This window comes from Melopsittacus undulatus, chromosome 8, assembly GCF_012275295.1.
Source record: "Melopsittacus undulatus isolate bMelUnd1 chromosome 8, bMelUnd1.mat.Z, whole genome shotgun sequence".
In the NCBI taxonomy this organism is placed as follows: Eukaryota; Metazoa; Chordata; class Aves; order Psittaciformes; family Psittaculidae; genus Melopsittacus; species Melopsittacus undulatus.
This window is the reverse complement of record NC_047534.1, coordinates 11,733,670-11,749,022: the sequence shown is the minus strand read 5'-3', so window position 1 is coordinate 11,749,022 and position 15,353 is coordinate 11,733,670. Positions and strand designations below refer to the sequence as shown.

Here is a 15,353-nt window from a genome sequence, read left to right as displayed (position 1 = left end):
GGGATCAGTGTTGGGACCTGTCTTGTTTAATATCTTTGTCGCTGACATGGACAATGGGATTGAGTGTGCCCTCAGCAAGTTTGCCGATGACACCAAGCTGTGTGGTTCTGTTGATACGCTAGAGGGAAGGAATGCCATTCAGAGGGACCTTGACATGCTTGTGAGGTGGGCTGATGCCAACCTCATGAAGTTTAACCATGACAAGTGCAAGGTCCTACACCTGGGTCGGAGCAATCCCAGGCACAGCTACAGGTTGGGCAAAAAGGAAATTCATGGTAGTCCTGTGGAGAAGGACTTGGGGTTGTTAGTCAATGAGAAAATGAACATGAGCCAGCAGTGTGCACTCACAGCCCAGGAAGCCAACCGTATCCTGGGCTGCATCAAAAGGAGTGTGACCAGCAGGTCAAAGGAGGTGATCCTGTCCCTCTACTCTGCTCTCGTGAGACCTCACTTGGAGTATTGTGTGCAGTTCTGGTGCCCTCAACATAAAAAGGACATGGAGCTGTTGGAACAAGTCCAGAGGAGGGCCACGAGGATGATCAGGGAACTGGAGCACCTCCCATATGAAGACAGGCTGAGAAAGTTGGGGCTGTTCAGCCTGGAGAAGAGAAGGCTGCATGGAAACCTCATAGCAGCCTTCCAGTATCTGAAGGGGGCCTATAGGGATGCTGGGGAGGGACTATTCATTAGGGACTGCAGTGGTAGGACAAGGGGTAAGGGGTTGAAACTGAAACAGCAGAGGTTTAGACTGGATATAAGGAAGAAATTCTTTACTGTTAGGGTGTTGAGGTACTGGAAGGGGTTGTCCAGGGAGGTAGTGAATGCTCCATCCCTGGCAGTGTTCAAGACCAGGTTGGATGAAGCCTTGTGTGGCATGGTTTAGTGTGAGGTGTCCCTGCCCATGGCAGGGGGGTTGGAACTAGATGATCTTGAGGTCCTTTCCAATCCTAACTATTCTATGATTCTATGATTCTATGATTGAGGTAAGAAAGTCAGTTCTCTAGTCAGAAGCTTTCCCTTCCAGCTACTGAAGTCTGAGAGGTGAAAGCCAAAACCTCAGAGAACTGTGCTGGCGACTGTAAACCATATATAGCCTGCTAAAGAGGGAGGCAATAGGGCAGTGGAAATGCTGAAAAGAGGCAAGCAGGAAAGCAGACATAGTCACTGGGAATTCTAAGTACTGAGATTGCAAGAACAGCTTCAGAAAGGACAGCCAGGCTGAAGCATTGATTTGTTTCCATGCCAGGTTGGCCAGGCCTTTGAGCAACTGGGTCTAGTGGGTGGTTTAAGCCCTGCCTGTGGCAGGGGGGGTGGAACTAGATGATCTTTTAGGTCCCTTCCAAACCATTCTAGGATTCCATGAGAGAAATTCCCTAATTGAATGCAATGTCATAATAGTCTCAGCAATTTGCTTTGGAAGTTCTTCATGTTATTTTGGGATATAGCCTATTTATGTACATGTATGGTAAGACACCCTACAGGTGACATATCCCTACAGGTTCCACTAATCTTTGTTCCTGCTCCAGCACAGGTACAATTGGTACCTAATTAAACACTGGCTTGATGACTGACATGTCAGGGATGAAAACATTCAAAATAGTGTTTTAAAGACCATTCAACCTATGTGGCTTCTCAACTGCATCTTTCCACCAGCCTGTGTCATCTAGCAAAGATCTTTGTGTAACACTTAGGTGGGTTTAAGTATCCGTCAGCTCCTGCTGCTCCCTCTCCACCCAAAACCATAACGCTAACTCTGACATTGTCATCATTTACATAGTAACCTAATTGCAAATCAGAGCAAAGATTGTGCTTCCAAGTGAGGAAGGAGCAGCAGGAACAGAGGAACCATTTGGGTTTTTTTCATGCAAATACCCCATTTAAAAAAAAATAAAAAAATTGAGGAAAACATCACAATTGGTTTAATGAAAAGTTTGTGTCAGTTCTGCAGGAGGTATCAAAGCTCCTTTAACACAAGTGCACTTTTACTCTAGTCTTAGAAGGCTTAAACTTTAAGTTTGGATGATTCATAAAAGCCAGATTTTGGCTCAGGTCTTAGGACATTTAAGAGGATTCTAATATCATCTATGGAGGTTTGCTTTCTCCTTCAGTTTAAGTGAAAACAAAATGTGCCTAGTAAATGTTATACAGAAAGAATCATCTCCCTCAGGCCTAAACTAAGGAAAATTAGTTACTGTTTGCAAATCAAACTCTGCTGCAGTCTTACTGAAAAATTAATTCTGAAGGTGACGGAGTCTGCCTGGCCTTTGAGGGCTTCCTGGCACTGAATACAGACAATTATTATATTGAATATAACCCCAAATCACATTCAAGCTGTAGCTTAACATATAAGCCCTTCAGAAGAAACTGGACTTTTATTACCAGCAATAATAAACACTTCACAAATTTACATAAGGCCTTTCATCAGAGAAATTCATGATGCTTTTCAAACTTTAAGTTGAACTTAATGGAGGTGTGCATGTTAATTGTTATTGTTGTCATTTATAAAATAGCTAATCCTAAATTATGAGAATTTTAACTACATGCTTCATGTGAAACAACTAATTCTTGTCAAATTGTGTTAAGAAAGCCACTTTTGGAGGCAAGGGCCCTTGACTGAACAGTAAGTACAGCTTACAACTTACAACTTAACTGTAAGTACAGCTAAAGGCAAGGAAGTTTAAACTTTTTTAAATGTAGGAGGAAAATTACCATGCAAAGGGAGAAAGCAAAACATTAGTCAGATACACAGCTGCAATTTTTTCTCGGTTTCCTAAAGAAAAATAGATCTTGAGACACTAGACACTGAAGCACTGGCTTCTGCCATCCATCTACAGAGTAACACCCAGTACCAACAAGGTAAAATCAAGAAGCTCTAGGCACAACAAATGTCACAAGTTAAACATTGTGGTGAGTACCAAATAATGTGAACATCATTAGAACCAAAGCACAGCTGTTTACACAAAGAACCTGACATTCTGCTCCAAGAGCATCAAGAACAGTGAAGTACCCTAGGAGTTTCACAACAGTTCCTTGCACTAATTCCCTCTCTTCTTGACACTGTTGATAAAAGCAGATTATTTTCACTGTTTATTCCCCCAGAAACCTACTTCATCTCTTCAACTGGGAGGCTTTACTTCACTAAAATACAATTCCTTTGCTAGGTGAAAGCAATCAAATTCCATCAACCTGACTCCAAATCCCCTTTAAAGACCTTATTAGGTCTTATTAGGTCTTTAAAATCCCCCTATTATTCAGTGGGTTTTTTTTTCAATTAACTGAGGAAGTGTGTAGGTATAAGTCAAGTCACTGGTAATTTCTGGACAACTTAAATCTAATGGCAGCAATAAATTCTGGGCTTGTCTGAAAAAAAATGCATTTCCATATGGACAACCAATGGACAAATTGTGCCTGTGATAAAAGCACAATGGGTGCTACAAAAACTGTAAAAACTATAGAAGGGTGTAGTCCTGCTCAGCAGCAATGTACCAAAAAGTTACTTAGCAGTTGTTGGTAAATGACTCTGAAATCCAAGGCAGAGCAGTACCTAAACCATTGGAATATTAACATGGGACCATCCAGCAGAATCAGTGTTCTTCAAAAACGTTGAACTTGCAAAGAGCCAGAGAGGGTGGAGATCAATCATTTCAGATGAAGAATACAGACCCTTAGGATGGGAAACAAAGTACACCGATAGATTTAGTTCATCTAAGAGAAGGCAATGACTTTATTCTCATAATGGGAGTCAGTAAGGTCTGCTGCAACAAGTATATGCAGGCTGGCATGTGCAGTTGGGAAAATTTCAACTCTATTTTGTTTGCTGTGAGAATAATTATCTACACCCATGAACTGAAGACTTTAACCAAAATGGATGATTTTTAAAAATTACATGTTCTTCATCAAACAGAAGTTATGGAGTTACTACTAACTTCTGATAGAAATTGGGGTCAATTCTAGCCTTGATATCCAAGAAGGGCCAATAAATTAGTGGCCAAGAGCATAATACCTTTATGTAACATGTACCTACACAGAGACATTCAAAGAAAACATCATCACATAAAGAAAAGCTATTGTGCCTGTAAGATTTGGGAACCAACCTGCAGTGAGAAGGAATAATTTTGTTCTTCTGCTTTTCCAAGAATCAGTCTTCTTTTCTAATCTAATGCAACAGCTTTCTCCAATGTCATTTATTTTAAGTAAAATGTGATAAATTGCTCAAGCAGCATTCTTTCCATTTTATATAGACTCCTGATTTACAGTTTCTAACCATAAGACTCAATGATTTTGCTCTCTGGAGACAGTGAAAAGATTAGAGCTTTTAGCTGAAATATGTATTTTAAAGAAAAGAAACCTCTCAGCATCTCAGAACAGAGGTAACTTCACCAGTGTATTACTGCTCAGAATGTTTACTTTCCACTTAGCTATGGCCTAACTCAAAGCTAACATGATCTCAGTGTGGTTAGGGCTCAGAATTTTACATTTATATCTTTTGTGATTAGCCATCTCGTTTGGGAAAATAGCATTCATTGAAAATGCGTTGAATACACAGTATATCTCAACTAGCAAAAGAAACATTCATACTGTGACAGAAATATATATATATCAATTCAGTAAAAAAAAAAAGGAACATGTGCACTTGAATAAAAAGGATGCCAAAGTCTGCATAGTGCAGGTGGAAGTGGGATATACACTTCAGTAAGAGTGACAGATTTAAACACAGCATAAGGCTATCACACGGTCTCATTTCCTCTCTTTTACCCTCCTTCCAGTATAGCTCAGGACCTACTTTTTCATCATTGTCCTGACAGGCAAAATGCTTGTCAGTGTACAGGTGCAGCTACAGTGTATTCATTACACAGCACAACTTTTGTGTCTTAATCACCCACAAAAACACAGTTATAGCTTACCAGGAACTGCCAAACATCACTTCTCGCTGGGACTCTAAACAGAGCTGGCTATCACACCCAGTCACCTCGTGATTTTTGGGGACTAGTAAAATGAACACACTTAATATTTTTTTGGACATGAACAAAGCATGTAATTATGCTCACTGAGTAGGATGGTAGAATAAAGCAACTCTGATACATTATGCTATAGAACAGTACAAATTTACTGGATGAAATTCAATCTTTGCTGTTTTATTCTGCCTTGCAAGTTTTATTCTGTCTCGAGTTCACTTAAGGCAATACATATTTATTTGGCATTTGCACTAGTAAGGCTAAGCTCCAGCCAGAAGAAACCTGTTCAAAAGGAAGCACTAAATGAAATTCAGGTATCAACAAGAATATCAATAAGAAATATGCAAGCAAAATTTTATTTTTTTTTTTTTTGAGAAACCCACACATCATTACCAGGGTAGTATTTGACAACACATCACATTTTTGACCTTCAGATCTTGCAGAAATGGTCCATGCTATATGCAGCCTCCCACCACCTGCAGTCATTCTGACTTGCAAATAACAATTTTACATGGCTATGAGCTTACACATTATTTGAAAATCTCATCTTAGAGAAACCTAGCAAATACCATCTTACTAAAACCCCTAATTAGGTTCAGAGCAAGGACACTGAAGAGATAACACTGCTTCAGTAAACCAGGCATTTACCACACTATTCACAAACAATCTCCTTACTATCTAAGGTAACCAATACCACCAAAATAATTACAGGAGCTGGGGAATTACACAGCCCTTTAAGTGTATGCTATTAACAACTGAGCTTATGCTATCTTGGTCCAACTATTCAAGGTCATTCTGACCTTGTGAAAACATACAGCCCTTTAAATTTACATCAGTGATGGCTGGTGGTTTAGATTGGATCTAAGGAAGAAATTCTTTACTGTTAGGGTGGTTAGGTACTGGAATGGGTTGCCCAGGGAGGTTGTGAATGCTCCATCACTGACAGTGTTCAAGGCCAGGTTGGATGAAGCCTTGGATGATAGGGTTTAGTGTGAGGTGTCCCTGCCCATGGCAGGGGGGTTGGAACTAGATGATCTTAAGGTCCTTTCCAACCCTAACTATTCTATGATTCTGATTCTTTTGTGTCCCCGCTCAATTATTAAAGGCTATTATGACTGTGCAATTCCTGCTAGCCATCAAGCAACAACACTGAGGAAGTAACACGTAACAGCTACTCAACTTTGTTCTCCTTTGGCAGCCTTTATTTTCTTGTTAGATGAAGAATAACTAAAGGTTTCAGATGTTATACCCAAGTCACAGGCTGGGTATATCTGGGACCTGAAACTAAAGCATTTGGAGCATTTCAGATAATGACTTGCTCTATAACCTTGGACAAGTACAGGCTTCTCTTTCCCTCACATTTAGTTTGGCTGTCCAGCTACCAACTACTTAAAGAATAATTTATTTTTTTTAAATAAAGGATCAGAGTTGTGTTACTTGCTAGGGATCCTCAGTGATCTGTAATATGCATTAACTTTTGAATCACAGTGATGGGCAACACAGTCTACATTCCCTTGCAGGTACCTGAGACAGCAAAACAAAGATTCGCATTAACATCAGACACAGCTCCATGTAATGTCTAGTCGAATACAGCTGAAATACATTATATTGTAAGCATGTGGAAAGAAAATAGCAGGTAAAAGACAGATTTATAAGAATTTTTGTGCTTACTATAAACAAGTTTTGCTTTTAGGACTAGAATGAAAATATCCTTTCCAAGGACTCCAGCTACCAACACATTCTCTCCTACCACTTCTCATTGATTTGTGAATCTTAGATGGACCTTTATTAATTAAATCTCAGTACAACTAATTGAGAATTACTTCATTATCTACCACTTACTGTCAATGACATTAGGTTAAGTTACTCAACTGTTGTGTTTTCCTACACCAACCTATTAGAAGATTGCTTCACAACTGTTGAAGGAGTTAATTTTAATAATAGCTTAAGATGCCAAAAGGAAAGAGTTCAGGACACAAGACATCTATTAAAAGTAAATGTTCTGCATTTTAAATTTAAAATATAAATTTCTTCCTAGTGCAATCAGGACTATGTATAATTCCATGGGCTGTTTAAGAACTGCAGAGCGGACAAAGCATTAGAACACATTAAGTGCATTCTCCAAGGAGAAATTACATGGGTGGCAGTGCATCAGGTAGTAGTCTAGTTTAATGGAATAAAACAGGCAGCTTTAGTAATAATGCACTCACAAATTAGTCTGAACATATAGTATGTCACAGGAAAGGGAAATCTGGTGAAGCACTAGCCTGCTTCCATTTTCAGTTTTCACGCTGCTCCTATGGCATGTTCCCCAACATTACAATCCAGACTAATGACTAAGACTGCAAACATTAAAAAATCCCAAGCACTCAATAAGTAAATAATTTTTCAATTTCTCAATCATAGAGACTTGAAATTAAAATATTTTTCGTAATGACTGGAATTTACCCAAAGCACACTAACCTATATTAGGTTACAGAAAGACAGTAGCAAGTAAGAGCAATGCATACATACCTTAATTCCACTAATTCAACTGCGTAGACCAGAAATGTTGTCTTTCACACCTCAGAAGATTTTTGGATTTCAATCACAACTAGTATTCCAGTTACTCTACAAACATCAGTATTAGGTTAATTGATTATTCAAACTGAGACAAATGCTTCATGAATGTTCCTTACCAATAAAATGAAACTTCCAATGGGCAAATACAAAGGGCTTACCCTACTCTTGGCTGCAAGTGCATATTAAAAATAGGCAGCCACTCACTGAATAAAATTAAGTTTTCCCCCATGTAAAAACAATCAGGCAATCCATATGCAGTTCTTAGTTTTGTACACTTACCCCCTGCCATCTAGTGTTCTGCCCCAATAACTACAGTAAAAATGTTAAAATTAGGTCATCCATAAGGATCTATTTATGCTGCCTTTAGTTGTCTTAGTCAATTCCTTAATTGCAGTTGTTCCTGCGCAAGTCCCAGAGACACTGTTTACATACATGGGCATTAACCAGCAGAAGGTTAATAGGGGGATAAATCAGTTTCACGGAGAACATTTTCCATTGACTTGTTCTTTGACATGGAATCAAGTCCAAACCAATTTTTGAAGATCATTTATTCACATCTTTCTACAAAAGGCTCCCTTACTAGCATTTATGTTAGTAAATATTCCTGTGGAAGTAACTCCAGCAGGTCACATCAATACAACCATTCACTTCTTCTAAAGAATTATTATCTCCTTTCCATTTCTAAAGACTAATAATAATGCCAATGTCCTGGATCACATAATTTGATTGTGTTCTGAATCAAAGCAACAAAAACATTAGTTCCAGTATATTGCCATTTTTGACTAACAAGTCAAAAAGCTAGCCCTTAAGCTAGCCTCTAATTAGGTAACCAGAGCCAAAAATAGGCAAGAGAAGAAAGGCAAACAGACTACTTCATACAACATGTTACAAATTTCATGCTGTTCAAAACATTACAAATCTACAGTGAACTCTTAGAAGAAGTCTATTCCCTTCATAACCTCTGAGGACAAAAGAATTTCAATGGATTTAAACATCATTACAAGGAGGAGGGAAAAAAAGCTAAACCACAGCCTTGACAGTAGAATGGTTCAATCTGCTTAGGATTTAAAGTAAAAATCAGCACCATAAATTCAACTCTCAATCCAGTATGGACTCACCAATTGAGGCTCTCCCTCTCTAAACATGATTCCCCTTCAAAGTAATATTCATAAATATCACCAAGAGCACAAAGCCATGTACACGCAAACAAGTTCTCTTAATAAACCATCTGGAAGGAGCAAATACATTTTTTAAACAAAACACCTGTATGAATAATGGCATTAACACAGTGTAAATTTTGTGGCAATGCACAGAAACAAACGCTGCAAACAAACTGTCAGGCTTCAGATCCACTTCTTAGATTTGACTCTATGCTGATGCATATATTTCATGAAAAAGAAATTACTGAGCCAAAACACTACTTTTCATATAATCTGAACTAAACAGAGAAGATAGTAAATGTGCATTTCATTTACCTATGTTAACACCATTCTCATATTCAATGCCTCCTTGTATCTTTGCTATTTCAGTACTTGCATGACAGCAGCTCACAGTGCTAAAGTCACATAAGGCTTCTGCACAAAGCCAAATGCAAGGCTATGTTCCTATATCCTCACCTGGTCTTTATAGAACTTTTAATTTGATATCGTGAATCCAGGCCTACTCCTCACATGAGGGAATTTCATCTTGAACTGAACATTAGGACTTTTAAGGTCTAAGTTTCCTCTCCTCCTGAGAACTGTCCTCTTAAATGATCAGCTTTCCAAGGTGTGTTTTTTCAGCTTTCCAAGCTGTGTTCTTCTACAATTTGGAAATAGTGATACACAGCAAAGAGGCTGAAGCAAAGTGCTTCTATCAAATGGGCCCAATACAAGTTTAACATGAAGCAGCAGTAGATGTTACAGAACAATGAAAGAGAGAAACTTGTCTTATCCCTAATCACAGCCCAGCCAGACCAGGAATCCAGGATCTAGACAGCACCAGATAGTGCTGCTGTGGAGAACAGAAGAAAAGGCCTTACAGCAACTGGAGAGAATCTTTATTCCAAATGCCTCATGCACACAGTGATGAACATAGGAATAGCATGCTGAACATTTAATCAGACATGAAAGGTAGTTTCCCCATGGAATTACAGACTCCTTAGGGCTGGAAGAGACCTCTGGAGATCATCTAGCCCAACCCTCAATTTCAATTGACCCAAAATTCCCAAAAATTGGTACCTGCTTTTAAAGATTAAGTATTTTTCAGGACCAGATCTTCCAGCAATTGACAAAAAAGTAACAAGGCTCAATCTGTTCTGTATGCAGAGATGAGGACATTACATAGCATGCCACATCTTTCATCCTAACCTGTATTTTAAATGATAACATCTGATATTTAGAAGGCTGGATTTGTCACATGCTACAAGTTTAGTATAGCCAATTCTTCAGCAAAATCAGTTTTCTCCTCCTACAAAGGTATTAAAGAATAAGTTTTCATATACTCTTCTCACTTTCATTTACAATACGACAGTACCACTAAAGACATTACTTTTGACATTAACAAAAAGTTGCAATTTTTTCTTCACTGTACTTCTACACTTTCCTCTTATCTTTACAAAGGCAAAGGCTATTTCTGTAAACATTTGAAACAGTGCTTTAATTCCCAAATGCATTAACCCTTTTTGAAAGTTATTTAAAAGGACAAAAGTTCAAGCTTTCTTCTCCACATTCCTGCACAGGTGGCATCACATACAAAAACACAGTTAACACTATATGAACCACTAGAGAGATCAAAGCCAGAAATTTGGTCTTGTTCTATAAATTTTGCACAAATAATTAGAGGAAAAGAAGTTTGATTTTTAACAGAGTAGGCATTATGAATACATAGATATCTTCACATCAAAAGGGGGGATTTAGATTAGATAGGATTAAATTACATTCAGGAAGAAATTTTTCACTGTGAAGGTAGCGAGGCACTGGTATATGTTGCCCAGAGAAGCTGTGGCTGCCCCATCTCTGGAAGTGTTCAAGGCCAGGTTGGATGGGGCTTTGAGCAACATAGTCTAGTGCGAGGTACCCCTGCCTGTGGTAGGGAGTTGAAACTAGATGAGCTTTAAGGTCCCTTTCAAACCAAACCAGTCTGCGATTCTATGCAAAATCCACCTGGCCAGACTGACTAACAGTCAGGTAGAGACCATACAAGACTGTATCCTGTAAGTAAAAGGATTCCAAGGATATACATTCTTAATGACCATAACTCATGAATAACTCATATAAGCTAGTCAGTATGAGAACATGTCTATCAGCCTAGGAAAAAAAAAATTGTTACTTGCATGCTTACCTCTCACATGCTTTTTATTTCAGTAAATACTATTTTACACTAAATTAGTAACTTCCATTATGTGCTGGAGCACATGCAGGGTGACAAATGACCACAGAACGTTCTGTAACTGATAGTTACGGTCATCCTCCAGGCATACGAAAGATAGATTGAATTCTACAGAGGCCCTAGTTAAATACTTTTACCCAAACTATTGATAAAAAGGGTGACTCATCAGCTCTTCCAAATGCTAATTCTGTACCATCTGGATCAAATGAGAAATTTCTCAAGTTGAACCTTACTACAAAGACTGCATTCCATTTTGTCTGTACCAAATACTTAATTCAGTGATATGCCAGAAAGAAACATTAGAGGGAAAAATTACATGGGTTTAGACTATGTGATTCATACCTGCTGTGAGCAGTTTCCTTACTATAAATATAAGTAAAGAGGAAGGCAAGAAGCAAATTATTTTAATAGATGTCTAAATTAACAATTACAGTTTTACCCCAGGTTACTACATTAACTAGATACTAGTAGTAAGTGAAGGAACCATTCCAGATACCACTGCAAACTAGTTACTGGGAAATGCAGCCCTTCATTCCCATGGCAAACAAAACAGCTCTGTCCAGTGAAGCTAGCAGCAGAAACATCCTTCTGCAACCAACTTCTGCACAGCAGCAGCTACTGTTATAAATACAAAATGCCAAGTAAATGCCTAGTATTCTGCATCATTTCACAAGCATGAAATATAGATGGTGTTTGCATTCTCTCATTATACAAGATTCCATAATAAGTGAAGTGACAAGTTAGAGCAGATGACCTAGGTAGATCTCTTTCTTCTAAACCTAAGAATGGATGCTGATTCAGGCACATAGCAGTGGAATAAATAAAGAAATAGCACACTTACTGTGCTGATTTTTTATTACTAGTCCAAAAATGGTCAAAGCCTATAATTTTTTTTAATATCCTTCTTTAAAATAGAAGACATAATGGACTATTAGGAAATGTTCTTCCAGTGCATGCATTGATTACCCATACCACTATGCCTATTAAAATATTCTTCTAAGCACAGAAATGAAGTCATTCCAGTGTTTCCTAAGGGCACACAGTCCATCTTTTCCAGCAGCTTGCTCTCTACAATGTGACAGACACTTAACAGTGATTGTTGAACAAGGTTTTTATTGGTTTTAGAAATAGTTGTATGTTAACAGAATTTCAAATGTCACATAATTTATTTCTAATAATCTCCCCCATTCAGTGACACTGCTTTAAATGGGAAGGGGAAAAATTACTGGAACTTTATACAAAATGTAGTGCAACATCCCAATCAAGAGTCTATTGAAGTGGGTGGAAAGAATAACCTCAGTGAGCTTCCACGAATTTTGAATCAAACTCTGTTTAAGAATTGCTATAAGAAATGTCATTTTATTATAAAAATATTTATGAATATTCTGGGAGAGACAAACAGTGAAATAATTGCTCATTATCACATTTGTTTTGTCAAGAAAAAAAACAAGAAAAGAAAAAAATTGATGGATATTCATCACAAGAGAACTTCTTGTAGTGGTAGATGAGTGGTAGAACAATAAGAGCAAATCAAGCCCTGTAAATGGGGCAGTGCCCAGTGATTAAGGTATGCATCATTCTAGTATATTCTACATTCTAAAATTGATCCTGCAAAAGAGAAAGTAAACCTACTCAATTCAGGCTCATTTTTCAGTAAGTGCCTAATTAAATATATAGTAACATGTACTAGCAAAAGGACACTGACACAGCCTATAGTGGTAATCAGGGATATTTATCCTGAAATGGAATAGATTTAAAGCCTTTATTTTCAGGGAAAAGGTAAAATCAACACAAACAAACAAAAACTAAACCAGACAAAAGCAGGGTTATGATATGATCATCTAACTTGCTTGTATATTGTGCATCTTAAATCAGGAGGGAGAAGAGTCTTTGTAGCAGAACCATTATCAGAATAAGAGCAGTACTTTGATGCCTGAGAGTTAAAAAGAGTGTGTCTTCATAAGCTTTTGAAGCCCAAAATGCAGACTTAGAACAAAATGCAATTACATGCAGTTACATGGATTGATTAAAAAATACTTTTACTTGTATAAGCTAACACCTTAGACATTTCCTGACTCTCCTGAATCAGGAAAACTGTTGCACTTAAGAGATGATGTATTAGAGATGACCTTCTGGCAGAATGAACTGAGTAAATTAACCTTTCCAATTATTTGAAAAATGTAAATCCTACTGAAATTTGGAGCATATACTTGACTCCTTATTTGGAGCGGAATTTCTTAATTCAGGACATTAATCCCAGAAAAGAAAGAAAAATACATATTTTGGAAAACTTCTAGATAAAATATGCATGCTAAAATTTCCAGCAGCTCTTAGGTGAATTCTACAAGCTATACTCTCACCTTATGACCACTCAAACAGGAAATATTTACACACAAGACACTGCTCCTCCTCCACTTCTGATTGAGAGAAGCAGCCAGTATGTGTCCAGAAAAGTACCTGGCCAAAACAGCACCACAGAAGAAAAGCTTCAGCTGGGTGGGAATCCATATGTTTACCCCCTCTCCTCCCCAGTTTTCTGCTAAGCTTCAAAGCTGCTGACAGGCGCAGCAGCTGAGCTAAACAACTAGTCAAGAAACACTGACAAAGTTAACCTCATACAAAGATCTGGTAACAGCATATTTCTATAGACAACTGTTCAGCAGCTCTTTTTTTGCTACATCTCAACAGATGAGATTTGCTTTCTCACCAGATGAGATCTCTAACCATCAAATCCCCTCTTCCCTGCAGGCTCTGTCCTCACCCCCAGCTGTAAAATAGTATTCCACAACATAAATGCAGTTGAAAGTCTGAATGGACTGGCAAACAACCCATGATGTCCAATTCAGTGTACCAACCATTACCCAATACAAAGAGCTGAAAAACAAGCTTTAGCAATTAACATTCCATCCAGCCTTACACCCTCCCCCCCAAAAAAAAAATCACTTCTGACATACACATTTTGCAAGCAGCTAACAGTGAGAGCCAGATTAAAATACACACTCCTGCAGTAAAAAACGTGTAGCCAAGATAAACTAAAGAGTAACATTCTTGTAATCTTAGTGAGACGGGACACTTGATCACATTTGTCTTGCACTTCTTGATGCACGATTAACAACTTCAGGATGACAAATAATTTTAAAGGCAAACTCATGGCCCTTCCCCCTTTCCCAGTTTGAAGCCACTAAAGATCCCCACTTACACTTTTGCCTTCGCCACCTCCTTCAGGCACAGGTTCTTCTCTGTCTAAACAAGGCATTATTTCTTCTTCTGCTGCTACTGCTGTTCCTCTGTCCTTCCCAATGTTTCCTCCTTCATTTGCCAGCTTCAACCTCTTTCCCTCAGGTTGAGAATCATCCACGTCTTCCCTTCTCATCTTGCCATCTCTGCCTCGTTGCTTCACCACGTCTTCTGGGCTGCCACCGGAATTTGGCATTTTTAAAGTGTTATGGACTTTTTCTAAAGACTGATGAAGCTGCCTTTTTGAAGGGGATTTAGCTTCTGAGAGCTCCGATGTGCTCTCGCCCCTCTTCAAAATTTCAGTGGTGTTTCGAAGCCTTTGCAGGAACTGCACATAGCAATTTTGTTTCTCTGCCGCCCTCTCCTGATCACTGGGTAGCACTGTGCCCGAGGACAGCTTCCAGTGCACGCTAGGCACAAGCTTCTTTTGTACTCCATCCTCTGCACCTAATAAAAAGTAATAACTTTGCCCATATTGATTATATGCACAGTCCTACTGCTTACGTTACCAAAACCCTTGTTTTCCTGTTCTAACTGATCCAGAGTACCTGCCTTTCCTTAAAGCACAAAATATTTTCTGCACCTTCTGTAAATCCAAATTTACCTCTGCCCAAGGGACACAGTGGATTTTTTTGATTATTATACTGTTACTGATGCCAAGAATGATTACCCATTAAAAGGTAAAGATTTCTTTAGTTCTAAACAGCTTCTTTCAAAATTATTTCATTATAGCTTTTTCTTTTGAAGGGTGTCATTACTTTGTAAATTACCATTGTATCTTCTAAAATCACATTCCACATTATCGCATCAGTTTTGCACAATGTGCTCTGGTCCTACAGCTGCAGGAATGAGATTATAATGAGATTAGAACAATCCAATATGACATTTTGGAGATCCTTTCTGCTCTCAGCCAATTTATAAAAAACACCAACACTATCAGAGGACTGGTGGAACATCTGGGCTTTAAGAAAAAAGTAACCTACTGCTCTCGCATACAGACTACAATACGCTGCTTTACCTCATTTTTTTCCAATGATTTTTCAAGATGATGCATGTCACATTAAATAGCTTCAGCAGGGCAACCACAAGCTAAGGCAGGAGAACACGGTTCTGAAGATGGCTAGCCAAAAAAAACGAGTTGTTGAAGGACATTTTTTCCACAATAGAAGGCAATATAAAATAGAGTTTTAAAAAAAAAAAGGTACTATTTCTGTTTTCTCCTGCTTAAGG

At 38.3% G+C, this 15,353-nt stretch overlaps 1 protein-coding gene across 1 annotated transcript in view; it reads right to left on the bottom strand.

Moving 5' to 3' along the window:
• RBFOX1 (RNA binding fox-1 homolog 1) overlaps positions 1–14,319 on the bottom strand; it is a 1,270,800-nt gene extending 1,256,481 nt beyond the window's left edge. The window contains exon 1 of the mRNA XM_034065465.1: positions 14,086–14,319. Within this exon, the coding sequence (XP_033921356.1) occupies positions 14,086–14,319 (234 nt within the window). The remainder of the gene's footprint in view (positions 1–14,085) is intronic.
• Positions 14,320–15,353: the final 1,034 nt, after the last annotated feature.